Here is a 20,620-nt window from a genome sequence, read left to right on the forward strand (position 1 = left end):
AGCTGAATGGTTTTGAGCTTGAAGTAAACAAGGCCCATGTAATATTTGTGAGAAGCTTTTTTATTAAAATAAAGGTACATCAATGGCCCATGAAATAGAGAGAGGGGGCCCACTTCCAAACTTTTTTTAGCATGAAGGATGTACCTTTATTTTAGTAAAAAAGCTTCTCACAAAAATTACATGGGCCTTGTTTACTTCAAGCTCAAAACCAATGAAGCTTTTGCTTCCACGGCACATTCCTTCAATAAACGGCCATTTTGTTGCTTCCCTCATAAATCAATTAATCTCTTGTTATTACGTTCCTTAATTTTTTAGCATGGGTAAATACGTAACCTTGACAAAATATTATTCTCAATTTTTTTTAATGTGATTTGATTGTTTCCGTCACTGGCAATTAAAAAAAAATATAGTTTTTTGACAGGGGTGGACCCATGTACATCTAACTGTCCCCTGGATTTTTAATTTTAGTGGAGATCTGGACATTCCAATCAACTTTGCTCCTTCTTGAAAAAAATTTTGCCCCGCTCTGAATGTTTGATTTGTAATTTGGGTTAAATTTAGAGTTAAAATTAAAATAAATTTCTTGAATTATGATTGGTAATTAAAATTATAGATTAAAAAAATCAGAAATTACAAGTCAGAGTATGGAAAGTATAAATTAAAGCATTGTTTTTTAAGTGAGTACCTAATTAGTTAATGGGCTTTTTTTTGTTGAAAATCCGTAGGCAGTTTTATTGATAAAAACTTACAAAGTAGCTGTTACATAAGATTAGATAACCAGTATCTGTGAAAAACACACAGCTAAACAAAACAAAAAACGCACAGGGGTATGTGCATCTTGTCGGCTGTAGATGCAAATTGATCATCTTTACTTAATTAGAGTGATAGAAGTCTAACGATAATTAACAAATTTAAATTCAATTAATTATTTAAATCCGATTCGATATATATATATATATATTTTTTTTTTTTTTTTTGCGCTCCTGACGAAAATCCTAGAAAAACACCTGTTTTCTGTGATCTCAAGTCTCCAGATACCTTTTCCCAGTCAACTTAGTTCTGTTCAAACAAAATAAAAGGTATTTCATTATATAATTGATAGTTCTCATGAAAAGATAGCACGTGATACAGCTTGCGCAATGTCTCAAATGAGACAAGGAGCATTAGTTAAAGAGTTAGTGATAGAGTAGCATTTTGATGGATGATGGATCAAAACAAACGCCTCCTACTTTTACGGGTCAAACCCTCTACAATTATTAAAATAGAATCACTTCAAATGTCCTACTCGTCTTCTAATATTGCCCATAAGTTCCTTATTTTTCATTCATATATATATATATATATTTTATGGTTGTTGGCAAATGATCGACAACAGATATATTAAATTATTGATAAAATAAGTTTATATACAGTAAATTTCAAATTAAAACTAGCTACACCACCCTCTCCTATACAAGGGAGCCAACTATAACCCGTTCAACTCCTGTTAGTTTGTGTAAAGTCTAACATTTTTTAAATACAAATTCACTAATTCTTGATCTCCATCGTTGTATGTATGATCAGCCGATGCACCTTTTTTTTTGTTAAATTGAGATCAGTTTTCTCACTATTTTTTTAGTTTGGATAGCTAAAGCATTCCAAATTGAAACACGTACATAACTTATGTTTATGATATAGTTTAGCATTCAATTTGCTTGGCAACACTAATTGTAGAGGAAATTATATTTTGATCATACTTGTGAAGAATAATAAAATTGCATTAGTATAGGATTGATTTGCAATTTAAAATTGAACAATATAGCTCATTTTATAGTAGTAATTACTAATTAAAATAATAGTTGAAATAATCTATTACATTTTAAAATTTAAAATTAATGCAAGTTCAATATTAAGTTCGTTGAATGAAAACTGCATAAAAATATTATATTTTTTAAGAGTAAAGAGGATAAATCAAGATAATAATTTATATGTATTAAGTATTAACGTAAAGAATTTATACTTGAAACTTAAAATTTGTTTAGATTCTCATCAAAGTAACTTACAAGTATAAGTATACAATACTTGTACTTGAAACTTCAAAGCTTCTCAACTGTGATGAAGTGATATAAAAGAATTTACAAAATTACTTTATTAATTGACAAAATTACTTTATTAATCGAAAACATCTAGTAAAACTGGAACAATACAGAAAAAATAATAATAACAATGGTAAAGTAATAACTTCCATGGACACCAAATTTGAGATTGTACCAAAAATAATTGTAGAGGCTGAAACCATGTTCATCATTTCATTTCATATGGTCAAAAGAGCACCGTCTGAAACACCTTTTCAGAGTCTATTAAATGGTGCTCGCACTAGTAAAGCTGCTTGTCTAATTTTGTGCTTTGCCACCTGCTCAGACATCTCTCTCTGCCTAACACATGCTCTGTTCTGTTTAGTGTGTTTGACTATTTTCTAAACTTTGATTAGTTTGTTTAATAGCTGATCACTGTAATCAGTGAGGATCTCTCCAGATATAACGAATACTTGTTTCTGATTATGTATTGTATTAACTATTAACAAAGCTTGTTTTACTTTTGGAGATTTGGAGATTAGCTGGCTTCTATTATTTCTTCTGAAATGTCAAACTTAAATATGAGAGTAGACAGGCTATTTTTTTTTTTTTTTTTACTTTAATCAACTTTGGCTTGTTGTTTTTGTATTAAAAAAAGTTGCGGTTTTGGGGATCTCATGATCTCATCAGTACATCAGCATTTTTCATATTGTTCTAACAAATGAAAAAAAAAAAACAAAGAAAAAAAGAGCACTTGCCCTACGGTTCAATTTTTTTTTTAAATTATATTTTTATTTTATGCTTTTACAAAAAAATAAATATATATATATATATATATATATATATATATAAATTATAGCTTATTTTAAAAAAAATCAAAATATTTTTATGTTTTATGTTTTTTTTTAATTATAAAATATACTTAATATGTTTGAAAGTAAAAGGAAAAGCAATGCTAATAACAAAATTGGAGTAGTACTATTGATATATGATTCATATTTTGCAAAAGAATAACGCAGCATTTCAAATACTTCATATATTTAAATGATTTTATTTTGTAAGAAAGGAAGAGTTGCAATAATACACAAGTTTTTCAATTCCATACAAAATATGTAGATTTCTAAAATATTTAAACTAAAATGAAAGAAATAAAGTAATGATTGAACCAAACAAAATATAAATCATACTCGAACCAATATAATTCGGTCGGTTCAGTTTAGTCGGTTTTGAAAAGTCTAAACCGAACCGATCCATTTAAACCGAAAAACCAAACCATTTAAACCAAAAAACCGAACCATTTAAATCGAAATTTTTCGGTTCAGTTGAAAACCGAACAAACCGAACCATTTGAACACCCTGTATACAACTTAATTATGATGGTAGACAGAATTTTTCATAAAAAAAAATTGTGGATTTGGGGGACCTCATGACATCATCAATACGTCAGCATTTTTCAGTTGTGTAGCTCTTGTTGAGTTGCATAGGTTTTTTGGAAGTTACCATTTGTTTTCTGTTTTAATCGACCCCTCTCTAATATTGTTGTCAGAGAACTTCATCCGAGTCTAAAATACTTTGCATTATCTCACAAATTCATATCACCTAAAGTAACTCAAGTTTTAATTTTAGATCCGGACCGTCAAATATATATGTAATAGAAGGACTCTTATTTCGCTGCGTTTGAGTTTGAATCGGAACCATCCTATCAAAATTCATACTAATTCAGTCTAAATTTGTAATGCACGTAACTCATTTAATATTTATGTTAATATGTAATAGAAGGACTGGATTCAAGCTCAAACGGTGAGATAGGTTATATGAATTTTACTTCATTCCATGTTACCTAAATGTTGTTTTGTAAGCGTCAAAAGCAGACAATTGACTCATTTGTTTTCGTAGACTGTCTAATTAGAAGACTGGTATTTTTTTTTTTTAATGAAGAGTAAAATGACCACTTCATAAATTTAAAATGAGTTTTAATAGATATGACATTAAAATTGATAAATATGAGTTCTTGAAGTTTACAAGGGTACATATACTATTATGAATCTTGGAAGGGGGGATATGTAATTTTCATGTTTTTAAGGGGTATACATGAAATTCCTCCATTCTAAAGAGGCCCAGGCATCCCTCTAAATAAATTAAAAAAAAATACACTCCTTAATTCCAGAGCCTTTTTAGTGTAATCAATTTTAGTTTAGTACCATACTTTGTTAAACACAAATCTTTAGATTATTTTGTAGTTTGTTGACTGACCATCACTTTAGGTTCATCATTTACTTGCAAAAAGAATTCAACTTGACACATTGCTTGAGAAGTTGAGGGTGATCATAAAGCAAACAAAGAATATACAACTTAAGGATTGACAACGCGTTGGATCTTCTGTGGCAGATGCGAACTTCCATAAAATGTGGCGAGTAAGAGACCCCCATGACCCATAGTGACAAATGAATTATTCGGGTTCGATTCGGCGAGGTAAAAAATTTGTGATTCGGGAATAATTCGGGTATAATTCGGGAATCATTCGGAATTATTCGGATCAGAGATCTCAATTCCGTAAGAGAGCAAAAAAAAAATATTGTTCTGGCAAAATTTGCGAATAATTTATAAAATTTAGAAAAAAATCGTAAAATTCGCGAATTATTAGGATTTAATTCGGTCAAAGTTCTGTCAATCAAATAATTCGGCATTCAGTTTGATATCACCCAAAAAACAAATTATTCAGGTTTAATTTGTGAATCTTGTAACTATGGCATGACCCAATAACATCTTCTTTTCTGAAGAGGGTCCAATTTTAGGATTCTCAATTCCTTCAAAAATAAATTTAAATCACACTTTACATGAAAATGGCATGTCGGTGGCCAAAACCTTGATATTAAATTTAAACTGTTTTGTCATTTATAAACCCAAAATAAAAACAGTACTTGACGTAAAAGAAATCATTTAATGGCACCAACCAAAGCTCAAATTTCAAAGTCTTTAGTCCCAACCCAAAGACAAGACAATGTTGTAATTTAAATCTCAAATTAGATGGAAGCTTCTTCTACGCTTTCTCCAATGTGGGACATTATTATTATTTTTTAAGTGATACCCAGATCTCCTGTGGTTATCACCTGTGTCGTGATCCATGTTGAAAGCCATTTTGAGGTTCCCCATAGCATAGTCACAAGATTCGCGAATTATTCACGAATTAAATCCGAATAATTCATTTTTGGTGATGTCGAACTGAACGCCGAACTTTGACCGAATTAAACCATAATAATTTTGCGAATTTAACAAATTTTTCCCGAATTTTTCTCGAATTTTTTCAATTATTCGCGAATTTTTCATGAATTTTTTCCATAACATTTTTTTTGGGTTTTTTTTTATATCTTGCAGGACTGAGATCTCTGATCCGAATAGTTCTGAATCATTCATGAATTATATCTGAATCATTCTCAAATTACGAAGTTTTTACCTCGCCGAACCAAATCCAAATAATTTATTTGTCATTATGCCCTATAGTGTGTTTTTAGATTTTACTCACAAGACATATTTGAATGGAGATATATTATATTGATAATAAAATTGTGGAAATTAAATATATTAAAATTACATATCTATGATTTAGTTATATTGTCTATCATAGATTCATAGTGTGCTTAAATCAAACAATTTAGTCCTGATGATATGTGGTAGTCACATTAATTCAAAAAAATTTAGGGCTTGTTCCACCATCTAAAGGAAACGGGAATGAAAATTTTTGAATGACCGAAATATTGTGTGCGTGGACTGATTTTTGCGAAGTCTGAGTGAATTTTTTTTTCTCACGAGCACAGTAAACGGTTGAACAGGCCCTTATAGTGACTCATTTGGATTATAAATAATGAATTTATAACTTTATTTATTTTATTCAGACGGCATTTTCATATTTTGCAGTCAAGATATAGTTAGTGTTGAATAACAGATAAAAAAAAAAGTATAAATAAGATTGCTTCCAAAAGAGGTTAACTCAAGTTTTGAGAAATTAATCTTCTTTTAATATGTGTGCCAATACAAATCGGACCCCCCCCCTCAATTAAGCGCTTGTCCTTTCAAGCTGTTTTAGTCTTCGTTTATTGGTTGTTGGTTGTGAATTTATGAATTTGTGATGGAACTAAATTATGATTTTGACAAAAGATTGTCTGAAACCATATTCAGGCGCCAATTAATTGAACCAACACGGTGATGTGGATGCTTCCTTTCTTTAATTTATGTGCATTATCTCATCTATAAAGTTAAGTTATGTCATCTTTATAGCCGACATTTTTAAAAATACCATTTTCGGAAAATTAATAAATCAAAACACCATTTTCAGAATTTTTTATTAAAAACAGCATGGCCGCTTCTGTAGAAAGCGGCCACATACAATCGGGCCGCTTTGGAGGGCAGCGGCCACTGGAAAACAAAAATTTTGCTTTTTTGCTTTTTTTTTTTTTTTTTTTTTGGAAAACAGAATTTTTTTTTTTATTTTTTTTTTTTGTATTAAAATATTAGAAATGTTGAATATATTTCTTTGAATATAGATGGAATGCAATATAATTTGATTTATTAGAAAGACTGCAACAAATAACCCGGATCAATATTTTTCAGGCTGGATTTTTCGCGGCTGTAAGAAAAATTAATATATTTCTTTATGTGTTATTGAAAAAAAAATAAAAATGTTTAGATTCTGAGTTATTGATCCCGGTTCAAAAGTCACTTCTAGGTAATCCAGAAAATATTATGATCCTTCTAGTACATTTAATTTATAAAAAGTTGTATCTATTTTTGAAAAAAAATAAATACTTTAATTTATTTAATGATTGTTTTTAAAAAATAATTCTCAAAATAGATATAATTTTTTATAAATTAAATGTATTAGAAAGATCACAATATTTTCTGAATTATCTAGAAGTGACTTTTGAACCAGGATCAATAACTCAGAATCTAAACATTTTTATTTTTTTCCAATAACACATAAAGAAATATATTAATTTTTCTTACAGCCACGAAAAATCCGGTCTGAAAAATATTGATCCGGGTTATTTGTTGCAGTCTTTCTAATAAATCAAATTATATTGCATTCCATCTATATTCAAAGAAATATATTCAATATTTCTAATATTTTAATACAAAAAATAAAATAAAATAAAAAATTTCTGTTTTCAAAAAAAAAAAAAAAAAAAAAGGAAAATATCTGTTTTCCAGTGGCCGCTGCCCCCAAAGCGGCCCGATTGTATGTGGCCGCTTTCCACAGAAGCGGCCATGCTGTTTTTAATAAAAAATTCCGAAAAGGGTGTTTTGGTTTATTAATTTTCCGAAAATGGTATTTTTAAAAATTTCGGTCTTTATAGAAATTAGAATGGAAATTTGTATGTGGATGTAATATAATAATATAATTTACAAAATGCAGTAATTGCAAGCAAAGAGACATTGAAATGCTTTTTTTGTTTTTTTTTTCTGCTAACTTTCTTCTTTGCCATGAAACTACTATGTAAAATATATAGAACAATTTTGAATCCAATCTAATTTTTCATATTCTAGCATTTATATCACATTAAGGTTTTAGAAACTTCTTAGATCTTAGTTGTCATTGGAATTGGTCCCTAAATAATTCTGCATACTTAAAATATTTTCTTTTCTAATTCCACTAATTTAGGCTAGTTACCACTATATAAAACTTGTTTTGAATTTTAGTTTGATGTTCACTGCACTCAATTCACTTTTCAATTTTTCAACTTAGTTTGATATTCACTACACTCAATTTACTTTTTAATTAGTTTGATGTTTACTACACTCAATTTACTTTTATTAAATAACTCCTTCACTTTAACAACTCTTTGTACTGTCAATTTTAATAATAGAAAGGTGGACTCTAGACTATCAATTTTCATTTAATATTTATAAAAGACCTTATATTCAGGTTTTAAAGTTATTACTTTTCACACGAAGAGTGTTGCCCTTGTTACTAAATCAAAGACAGTTCATTTTATACTATCATTTCATCTAAGCATATAGCTTAATTATGTTTGGTTGCTACTTAAAATTAAGGAAGATTAAATTCCTTACTCCAAGTTAAGGTGGCTCAAGTTATATTTGTTTGATTAGAACTTGTTACTTGAGTTATAACTTAAATTATCGACCAATGAAGAAAGAGAAATTGAAAAATGAATGTTTCTCTCATAGTAGGTCCTACATACAAAGTAAGTTAATTCGTGTACATTAGTTTGATTTCAATTAAAAGACTAAATATTTATTTTACACATGCTACATATATTTTTTTAATAAAAAATAAAATTGAAACTTTGTAAATTTAAAATAAGTATTAATGTTGCTGTATGAACTGGGTTATTTTTTTTCTTTTGCGCTTGGTAGTTGGTCCAGGTTACTGGTAACTTAAAAACCAAGCATTATGTTTTGTATTTAACTCAATTACAGTAATGAAATGGGCCTTTTGCCTCTTTTAAAAAAAAAGTATTAATAGAAAATACAATAAATTGGGTAATTTTTTTTTGTTTTTGAAATTTAGAAGGACAAATATAACACGATGAATTTTAAAAGAAAAAAAAATAGATAATTTTAAAGTTTTTGAAGAATACCCATCAAATTCCAAAAAAAAGGCCATACTCTCAAACATAGTCATAAGATTCGCGAATTAAATCCGAATAATTTGTTTTTTTTTGGGGGTTGGCAAACCGAACGCTAAATTATTTGGTTGACTGAACTTTAACCGAATTAAACCCGAATAATTCGCGAATTTTATGAATTTTTATTGAATTTTACGAATTATTCGCAAATTTTTCCTATAACATTTTTTTTGCTCTCTTGCAGCATTGAGATCTCTAGTCCGAAGAATTCCGCATCATTCCCGAATTATATCCGAATTATTCCCGAATCACAAATTTTTGACCTCGCTGAACCGAACTCAAATAATTCATTTGTCACTATGCTCCCAAACTTCACTGATTCGCCACACGGAGAGCAACTGGCGACTGCCACAGAGATTTGAAACTGTTTGGCTTTTTCCAGGCACGAATTGTGAGGAAAAAAAGGGTACTATGATGAAGAAAAGGCTCAAATGAAAGCCTTTTTCAGTGTCAACCTAGCTCAATCCATTCACCTATACCTACATGATAAATTATTACATATCCTATGGATTTAATTTGAATAACAAGGTCACAACCCTACAAAAATATAATTAATTACATCTCTTTAGATGCAATCACATGAGATGAAAGCCTAAATTTAGGCAAAAATATTTGACTAAAACACCTCTTTGTGAGTCATTTGAAGATTTTGTTTTTGAAAATTTAACTAATGAGATAGATGTATGATTTTTGTTTGTTGAAATTTTGAGAATCTCTTTCAAATAATACTTAATGCATATATATTATTTTTAGTAAAACATGACGGTCAGATTATTCAATTATTTCTCCACAAGATATACTTAGTTTTGCTTTTATAAATTTTATTATAATATTATGTACACAATAGTCATTAATTTTTCATATTTGAAATCTGAATTATGAGTCCTACATGCTTTGCAAATTAAAGTTAGTGTTTTAAATTGCGCTCATATCTCTAGTTTCAAAGTTCAAAACGTCGATCCAAACCATTCAAGTTGATATCCATATTAAATTGTGCTTGGAGACCAAATTTTATATTTTTTGAAGTTTTTTTACTATTTTTTTTTCAAAATCACTGTTTTTGATGGTCCAAAATTTTCTAAAAAGCACTGATTTTGAAAAATTCTAAAAAATTTCCAAAAAATATAAAATTTGATCTCCAAACACAATTTAATATGGATATCAACTTGAACGATTCGGATCGATGTTTTGAGTTTTGAAATTAGAGATATGAGAGCAAATTAAAACACTCACTTTAATTTAATTTGCAAATAATGGTAGCCTTACTCCCGAATTATTACTTTGATAAAAGACAATATAGATACACAATTTTCAATACTGCATTTAATGATTGTTGAATAGTAAATTTCTAATTACCCATTTAGGAAACGATGTTTAATTCTTGACATAAATAAATGAACTTCTTGAAATATGATTCTTAGAAAATATGTCGTTACTGGAATTGTTAACATAAAATTAATTTGTGCTATTTTAAATTCTAAATTTAGATTCTTCTAGAAAGAAACTTAACATGTTCATTTTTTTTTTATTTGTAGTTGGTTGTTATGTTTCTCTTATCGCTTTTGAAGTGCACCTATTTAGTTATTTGTGTGATATTTTTATAATGACAATATTTCTATTAATTACAACAACACTAAATTGTTTATTTCCATTTAGTGAAGTAATTTATCTGAAATGGCACATCAAATGCACAATTATTACTTAATATAAAAGAACTTTTAGATATTTCTAATTTGTTTTTATAGTTATAACTAGTGTTGTAAATAACAGTATGCGGTCATCGGACGGAAAAGGTACTGCCAAGCAATTAATCGGGAATAATCGGTTGATTAGTCGAAAAAATCTATGACGGTTTGATCACCGCCAACGACTAATCGACCGATTAATTAGACTAAATGGACGTTTTTTACAACACTGGTTATAACATATTATTAGCATAATTAGGTACATAAACAAGTACCGAACTATTGACAATGCACAATATAGATACACAATTTTCAATACTGAATTTAATGATTATTGATTAGTAAAATTCTAATTACCCATTTAGGAAACTATATTTTCTTGACATCATAAATGAATTTTTTGAAATATGATTCTTAGAATTTATGTGGTTTGGAATTGTCATTTTACATGGTATTGGGAAGATGAAATTAATTTGTGCTATTTTGAATTCGGCATTTAGATAGAGACTTAACATTTTCATTTATCTTTATTTGCGCATCAAATGCAAAATTATTACTTAAAATAAAAGAATTTTCTAATTTTTCTAAATGTTTTCACAATTATAACATCAATAGCAGAATTAGGTACATAAACAAGTACCGAACCATCTGACAGTGCGGGATGTTTTGGAGTTGAAATTCATAAAGGTGCTTGGTAAATTTAACTTTAAAAATTCAAATTTATAGAATTGACTTTACAAGATGAATTCAAATTGTTAAAATAGAGTTATTTCATGAGTGATATACTTAATGGAAGCTATTATTAATTTTCTAATTAATTTAATACACAGTCAAACAATAAAAAAATATAAGAAATTTTTAAATAATATATTTTTCATCATTTTTTATCCTATTAAATATATACTACATAAAATTAATAATTTATAATTTAGGACTAATATATACCACTCGTGAAATAAATTAGTTTTAACAATTTATATCTTTAAAACTAATTCGATATACTTTAAGTTAGTTAAACCCACTAATTATTTTATGAATTCGACCACATATTAGCATAATATTTTTTTGTTAAAAAGTGTTATATGATTGGAGTAGAACTAGGGTGTTTCTAAATTTATCAAACTTCTTTGTGAACTCAACTCTAAAATTTTTTGGATTGGCTTCAAATGACGAATTCAAACCGTTAAAATCTTTTTACCTTAGAAGTGATGCATCTACATGTGAAAATTTTAAACTTTCAAATTAATTTAATATAAAGTCAAGTAGTCAAAATTAGAATGTTTATAAATTAATTTTAATGCATTCATTTTTTGGACGTCTTTTGAGCACTTAATTGACTCTATACAAAATTAATTTTAAATTTTAAAATTTTTGTATGCAGACACATCACTCGTAAGTTAGAAGAATTCCAACGGTTTAGATTTATCGTTTGAAGCCAATCCGATAGGTTTTAGAGTTGAGTTCACAAATAGACTTGGTGCACTTAGGAACACCCTAGTTCTACTCGAAATGATATCATCTGCGGAGTTTTTCCGTGCGGAGCTTTTAATCTGTTCCGTTCGTTTCGGATCAGACGGACCGTATTAAAAGTTTCGCAAATTTTGAGAAGTTTTTTTTTTTAAATTCGGCCAAGATCTGATCTGGTCCGTCCGATTTGAAACGAACGGACCAGATTAAAAGCTCCGCACGGTAAAACTCCGCAGAGAATACGCTTCGAGTTCTACTGATATGATTGTATCTCGCCATTTAATGGTAGACCGGTTCTTGATAGATTTGCCATAGTAATAAGGTCAAAATATATTGGTAATTTCCAAGAGGATTTCTCTCAGAAAAGACATAACGGGAGGGAGAATTAATTGGGATACCTTGGGTTTGGTGCAAATTAAAGGCTTATATTTTTTTTATCTGAAAGTCAAAGAGGCACAGCCGCACAGCACAGAACCTTCGCCTATTTTCTCTCTTCAGCAATATTGAGATATTCTGCGGCGGATTCGGACTTGTAAGAGTGTGTGGTAACTGATAATGCGCCAGGTGGTCCCCACCAAATTGTAAAACAGGGAACGAATATTTTATATTAGCAGCACACTTATTTAACAAGTATAATAACTGACTAAATAATTGACAGAATTAAAAGAAATAGTAAAATTACAAATATATATTCTATATCTTATATATTTTTTTTTATTTTGATAACTTTATTTTGTTTGTCATAGATATCCAATAAAATTGGTTTATCAATATTATTATCCCATATGTGATGGCAATATAGAGAGTGAATCTCACAAAAATGTTTGGTGAAGTTAAACTCCAAGACTTATTAAATTGATTTTGAACGACAAATTTAGATTTTTGAAACTAATTTATTTTACGAGTGATGTGTTTATAAATTTTTTTATAAAATTTCAAATTAATTTAATATAAAATTAAGCCGTAAAAGAGTATAAATAATTTTAATATAATAATTTTTCATCATGTTTTGTCCGGTTTAATATGTATTAAATGAATCTTTTCTTTTAAATATAACATGTAACACCATCATTCGTGAAAGATTTCAGTTTTAATAATTTGAATTTATTATTTGAAGCAAATCTAATTGATTTTAAATTTTAATTCACCAACCAACCACTCTCATGAGCCCACAGTGACAAATGGATTATTTGGGTTTAGTTCGGCGAGATCAAAAATTTGTCATAGCATGTAGAAATATATTGCATCCACATTCCACAGAAGATCATGTACTTCATTGTTAAATTTTGTCATTGTGTTTTGTCCTTTTGATTGTACTTACACTCTTCTTTATTATTATATTTCTTGATGTAACTCAAAATAATATTTTTTGTCTGAGAGCAATAAAAATAATTAAAAAATTTGCTAACAGAAAGTTTGAGCTATGGCTACGCTAATGCTACCGTGTCAGACGAGAAATCAACTAAATAATACATAACACCTCATTTTTTTTAAAAATAAATATGACTAATATGTGATCTATACCGATGAGTAGAATTTGGTTTTTTTTTTAGTTCATCAAGTTTTCTAAGTGAACTTAGTTTTAAAATCTATCGGATTGATTTAAAATGATGAATTTAAATAATTGAAATTCATATATCTTACGAGTGACACATCGATGTGCAAAATTTTTGAACTTTCAAAATAATATTGTATAAAGTAAAACCGTCAGAATTAGAAGGTTTATAAATTAATATTAATGTATTTATTTTTTGAATATTTTTTTACCACTTGACTTTATACAAAATTAATTTGAATATTTACAAAATTTGTATGTAGACACATTACTCGTAAAAAATGAACTATTTCATAAATATGATTTCTTTACCCTAAAATACCAATATTATAGTATATTATTTATATTTAAAAATAAACTATTTCTGATAATTCCCCTATTCTATCTTAATCATGAATTTTAGACCTCTTCAAATTATTTTCATGCCAAAATTAGAATTTCGGACGACAAGTTAATATATTGAACTTGATCTATAGGAATAAATTCATGTCATTCCAACATTTTTAAGTTCTGAGATTAAAATTAAATGCAACATAGGCAACACCATCTGTTCATTTTCAAGTGAACTGAATAAGAAATTCGAAAATATTTAAATTTACATAATCACTTTTAGATTCGTGCTAAAACAATAACTAACGGTGCAGATCTAACCTGACATGATCAGTTTTTTTTTTTATTTGACTGAAAATCAGTAGGCAATTGCATTTATAGAAAAAGTTACAAAGTAGCTGTTACATAAGATTAGACAATAAGTTTCTGTGAAAACATACAGCTAATCAAAATTAAAAACGTACAGGGGTATATGCATCATGCGGACACAAATTTGATCATCTTTGCTTGATTAGAGTGATAGAAGTCTGGTGATTGTTTTCTTTGTACGCTTATTATAACCGAGAAGGCACTAAATCCAAATCAGATCGAAAACTAAATCGACCGGACCATGACAGTCACCCATCAGCTGAGAAAGCACTCAATCAGATCAGATTGAAAACTAAATCAACCAGTCTAGAATGGCGCGATCAGTTACTTCAACGGACATAAGATAAAATGTAATTTTTTTTTACCAGAGAATTATGTGTGAATTTTATTATTTTTCAATAAATATATCATGCATTTGGTCTACTTAATTTGTCGTCAAGCTGGTGGTGACATATTTATCTCCATTAATATTTTTGGAATTAAATCTAGATGTTGATGTTTGATGATTTTAAAGCCAACACGTCAAATCTTCAATAAAGTAACTTGGACAAGTTTGGAAACTTAATTTATATGTCAAATACATTTTTCCTTTGTAATGAGTTTGAATCTTATATTTGATTCTTTTGGTTGTAAAATAAATAAATAATCACGTTAGTTTCATAAAAATATATTTTTTTAATTATGGTTTATAAAAAAAACACGAATTAATTGGGATACCTTGGCCTTGGGTTTGGTGCAAATTAAATACTTTACATCACAAATTCATTTTTTTTTGTACTGAATTTGAATTTGTGTCTTATATTTGATTATTTAATTGTATATTTAGATCTATCTCTTGAATCAGCACTCAATACCAAATTTAAAGAAACAATACATCATTACCTAATTAAAAAAAAATGTGGCATTGAAATCATACTCTTGCTAAATACTATTTCAAAATTTCAATTACAAATAAAAGCAGGGTTATATGTGAAAAAAGACAATATCATTCAAAACAAAACATGTGTTGTAAACTTGTAATGTAAGATTAATGTGAACATGGGAAATCTCACAAGCATAAATTAGTAAGAAAAACAGTGAAAAAATATATATGACAAATATATTCAAATTAATTCAGTATATTAATGTGAACACAAATTACCTCTTCCACAACGAGATTTCTGGCTTGGATGTCTGGAAATATCATGAGAAACTATCAATGTTTGTCCTCAAATATGTAGTATGCTTGGGAGTATGTGTTATACCGCATTGCTAGAAGATTCTTGATTTCACGACAAAGGATCTGCGCTTGGTTATCACCCTCAACAAATCTGATCCATGCCGACTTCTCCAAATATAACGCTACAGGTTTCAGTGAAGCATGTCCGGGTTCCCATGCCAGGAGGTAAACAATCTCATTATCTGGCCGAATATTGAGAAAATCCTTTCGAGACATTTTAAATTATTGATAAAATTCATCTATGGAATTGAATTTTTTTCAATTTTATCTATGGAACTAAAAAAATTTGATTCCTTCTATGGAATTAAATTTCTTTGATTTCATATATGGAATTAATTTTTTTTTCGATTCTATATATGGAATTGAATTTTTTCATTATTTCCATTGAATTAATTTTTTCATTATTTTTATGGAAGTAATTTTTATTCATTATTTCTATGAAATTGAAATTTCTTTTCAATTCCTTTTATGGATCAAAATACACATCATAGGTGAGTTCGTGACCGGTGATGTTACCTCATCATTTGCGACGAGTTTCGTGACCGATGGCGATGTATCGTGGAACATGTTACCGCTAGGCTTCGTGACAATATCAGTGGTCCTCTTTTTTTTAGTATCTTGTTTTTTTTTTCTTTTCTTTTAGGTTCTCTGGTAATAAGAAGATATGACACAATTATTACCAAAATATGGTATTTAGAATAACATGTGTTTATAATAAATTATTAACTGTTTATATAAGAAGTTTACCGGTTCTAGCACTATTTGAAACCTTCTCACAAACTTCAAATCTAAAATCTTGAAATATGAGGACATCTCAGTTAGCACATTTTTCAGCATTTTATTTTCGGGCTTTGTCAAACCCTCAACAGTTCTGACGAGATCAATGTGGTCCATCGCCATGAATTTTATTTCTTGATATTTCAGCTCGTCAGGTACCACAAGTAGTTTTTCACAGACACGGTCTCTAGGTATGTCCTCAATCTTTCGTGATAACGAGTGCTTATGTGAACTATTGCTAAGATCCCAATTATAACATTTTAAAATCCGACCGCTTCCTTTTCTTATAATTATAACTAATATCCATAATTTTAATGTGTTTTAAATATATTATTGATATCAATGATCGTCGTGGTTTGTCAGTTGAAATTTCGATTTTGTTTCATTGAATCTTATAAAAAGTATAGGCTCGATAAATTTATAAAAATATAAGGTATTCGAATAATCTTTTTCAAAAACGATACATAAGCAACTTAAATAATTTATAATTCGAATTTCAAATGACAAGTTGAAATGTGGACTTGATCGACATCATGCCAAAATTAGAATTTCAAACGACAAGTTAATATATTGAATTTGATCTATATATAGGAATAAATTCATGTCATTAATTATTCCAACATTTTTAAGTTCTGAGATTAAAATTCAATGCAACACAGGCAACACCATTTGTTCATTTTCAAGTGAAATGAATAAGAAATTCGAAAATGTTTAAATTTCCGGAATCACTTTTAGATTCGTGCTGAAATAATAACTAACGGTGCAGATCTAACCTGACGTGATCGGTTACTTTAGCGGACCGAAGACAAAATGTAATATTTTTTTTTACTAGAGAATTGTGTGTGAAACTCTGCCTATCTTGTTTCTACATAGTCTGTCTCAAGCCAGGAAAAAGAAAGAGGGTGTGTGATAGGCTTGGCGAGCCAGCGGTAAAAAAATAGTATTTTTATGAAAATAAAACCTTTACGAATTGAGCAGGAGTAGTACTAGGATGGGTGACCTTTTGGGAAGACCCTATGTTGCTGATTTCGGTTGAATTTCATTTCTAGCCTATCTCAACTTGTTTGAGAACATAGATTTTGAAGAAGATGAAGAAAAAAAAGAGAATTGTGTGTGAATTTTATTATTTTTCAATAATTATATCATCTATTTGGTCTACTAAATTTGTCCTCAAGCTGGACAAATTTATCTCCATTAATATTTTTGGAATTAAATCTAGATGTTGATGTTTCAAGATTTTAAAGCCAACACGTCAAATGTTCAATAAAGTTACTTGGACAAGTTTGGAAACTTAATTATGTCAAATTCATTTTTTTTTGTATTGAGTTTGGATCTTATATTTGATTCTTTAATTGTATATTTATTTAGATTATCTTTTTAATCATTTAATGAATAAAATAAACACTCAACACCAAATTTAAAGAAATAATAATATTTCATCACCTAAAAAAAATTTGTGGCATTGAAACCATACTCTTGCTAGATTTTTTTTTAAAAATCATAAATAAAAAATAATATTTTACCAAACTAACTTAATTGCTTTGATTTTTACATAAGCTATAAGAACTGAAATATCATTTCGGTCTAAAATTTTTTTTTAGGGACTGAAATGACATTTCGGTTTGAGGATTTTTCAGAAGTTTTACTATCATTTTTTATTGAAATTTGTCAAAATGGCTCGGATCAAAATGACATTTCGGTCCCGAAAAAAAAAATCAGACTGAAATGACATTTTGGTTGTTATGATTTTTGTAAAATCCAAAGCAATAAAATTGGTTTGGTAAACTATATTTTTTATTTATGGTTTTTAAAAAAAATTCCTCTTGCTAAATACTATTTGAAAATTTAAATTAAATAAAAGCAGGGTCACATATGAAAACAGACCATCAACACACAAAACAAAAACATGTGTTTGTAATGTAAGATAGTTAATTATACAACCAAACTATCATATCATTCAATTGTCAAACTGTTACCTTGATAAGTTATAGTTGTTGGTACATAAAATTAATAAATTACAACTAAATCAAGAGAGCACATGAAAGAACAGGGACATAGATGCAAATGAACCCAATAATCAATAAACAAGGAAAGAAACAAAAATATTTAATACTCTCCTTGGTTGCATTGCATTTGCTCACCTTCCCCGTCTCCTCTTGCAATTAATCCAATTTAATTTCTCTTTTGCATCTCTGTTTTGTTTCCCATTTACTTCTCCACTCATTAAGGATCTCAACTCCCTCTCTCTCTCTCTCTTCTCTCTGAACCAACCAAAACCATATCTCTGAGAAAGAGAGAGAGCAACCTAAAGATTCAAACTTTGTATACTAGTTTTAAAATTTCAGATAAACTCAGTGAGCTCTCTCTCTCTCTCTCTCCCTCTGTGTGCATCATTTGTTTCTTTCTATACAGAAACCATGAATTCCACAAACTAAAATCCATGTGAGTTTTAACCTTTTGCTTTCTTTTCAAATCATGAATTGGGTATTGCATGAGAGCACTCTAATACCATCACCTCCTCCTCCTCCTATCTCTGACCCCACAAATTTACAAAACAAAATAAGCCCAAGTATTCTCTTAATTATTCTGATTTTATCAATAATTTTCTTCATCTCTGGTCTCCTTCACCTCCTTGTAAGATACCTAATCAAACCGAGTACACGAGAACCGCAAGATTTGTTCGATAATTCTACTACAACCTTTCAAGGCCAATTGCAACAGCTGTTTAACCTCCATGACTCAGGTGTAGATCAATCTTTTATAGACACTCTCCCAGTTTTTCTCTACAAGGCCATAATCGGCATAAAAGACCCCTTTGATTGCGTGGTTTGCCTTTGTGAATTCAACCAAGACGACAAATTGCGGCTCTTGCCGAAGTGTAGCCATGCTTTTCATTTGGAATGCATTGATACATGGCTTTTGTCGCACTCGACTTGCCCGCTTTGTCGAAGAAGCCTTTTAGACTACTCCAACAGCTGCTCTCCTCTGGTTTTTGTTTTGGAATCAGGCAGTGAGAGTTCAAGAGAAATCGGTACCGTTTCAGGTAGACGAGAGATTGCACAAAATACCCATCCGGCAACTCTTGGGGACGACGAGTCGGGGATGGGTACCATTGATGGTTTGCAAAAGAGTACAGAGAATGATGAAACAAAGGAGGAGACTTGTGAAGCAAAGATTGTTCAAGTCAAACTTGGAAAGTTTAGAAGTGTGGAGACAAGTAGTGTGGCTTTGGGGGAAGGTAGTAGCAATGATACCGGTACCGGTACCGAGAGCGGTACCAAAAAATTGGATCAGAGGAGGTGTTACTCCATGGGTACCTATGAGTATGTCATGGAAGAACGGTCTTCGCTACGCGTCCCCATAAAACCACCCAAGAAAAAACCGGCGGTTAAGAGACCCGGCCACCGGGTCGCCATGTCAGAGTGCGATTGTCATTCGAGGAGAGAAGGTTTCAAAGGATTCGACCAAAACATGAAAATGAGCAACGGGTTTAAAAATACCGATACTGGTATGAAAATCAACACCAAGGAGAGCTTCTCCATTTCAAAAACATGGCTTAGAACAAAGGAGGGATCAGTTCCTCCAGAGGCAAATCCAAGGCGCTCTTTATCGTTCCGATTGCCGATTGAGTTGAATTCAAAATTGAAAATCGGGAATACTAGTAGTCATTTGACAGAATCAGAATTCAATGTTTCGGTGTGGGACAAGAGCGGAAGCGCAGTCGATTGGGATGTCGAATCAGCAAATTGTGAGAATAGCACGAATGTCATTTCTAGGGCTGACGAGGCGCCATCGTTTGCTAGGAGAACTCTTCTTTGGATCATGGGTAACAGACATGAACAGAGGTGACTTGAGAATTGAAGAGGTTGCATTTTTCTTTCCTTTTTTTTTTTGTTCTTCAAATTTGTTTTTGGAAAGGTATTATTGGTTTAATATGTATATGATTTAATTTAGTTTCTTGTGCTTTATTTGTTCACGGAATTGGGAATGTGAGGATTTACCAGTAGGTATAAATATAGAAATTGCAAAGGGTTAATTTCTTTTTCAAACATGATCTACAAATTTCTTGTTGGTTCTGTTTATTGTTAGATATGTTTCATTTCTCTGTTTGCTTAATTTGTTGATTAGAAGGAAACTTTCTTAAGGTATTATTAAAAAAAATGAAACTTAAAATACTTGTTTTCTTCAAATTTGAAGTATGATTTAAATTTAAATATTGGATACATATGCATTTTTGAAAGGTGGAAATTCTTGGTTGGTTTATTATGTTTATGGATTTAGTTCTATTTACATGATACCTATTTGTTTGTGCTTGTCAAATTGCCTCCAATTAAGGTATCAAAAAACAAAACAAAAACAAAAAAGTTAAAAAAAAAAGAGCAGAAAATAATTGTATCCTTAATTGATTTTGCATTATTCTCTTCAATGTTGAAAAATAAAGTTTGATGCTCTCAATTACCAAAATCAAAAGGAATTTTTTTTTAAAAATAGAACCGACTTTAGTTATTTTAATAGAACAT

General features: G+C 29.5%; 1 protein-coding gene across 1 annotated transcript; it reads left to right on the forward strand.

Annotated features, from left to right (window-relative positions):
- Positions 1 to 18,245: 18,245 nt before the first annotated feature.
- LOC144545946 (putative RING-H2 finger protein ATL49) lies at positions 18,246 to 20,161 on the forward strand. Its single transcript, XM_078294496.1, has one exon. It carries the CDS (start codon positions 18,576 to 18,578, stop codon positions 19,947 to 19,949), a length of 1,374 nt encoding a protein of 457 aa, XP_078150622.1. The 5' UTR covers positions 18,246 to 18,575; the 3' UTR covers positions 19,950 to 20,161.
- The last annotated feature ends 459 nt before the right edge of the window (positions 20,162 to 20,620 follow it).

The sequence above is a fragment of the Carex rostrata genome, chromosome 28 (assembly GCF_964058835.1).
Source record: "Carex rostrata chromosome 28, lpCarRost1.2, whole genome shotgun sequence".
NCBI classification, from domain to species: Eukaryota; Viridiplantae; Streptophyta; class Magnoliopsida; order Poales; family Cyperaceae; genus Carex; species Carex rostrata.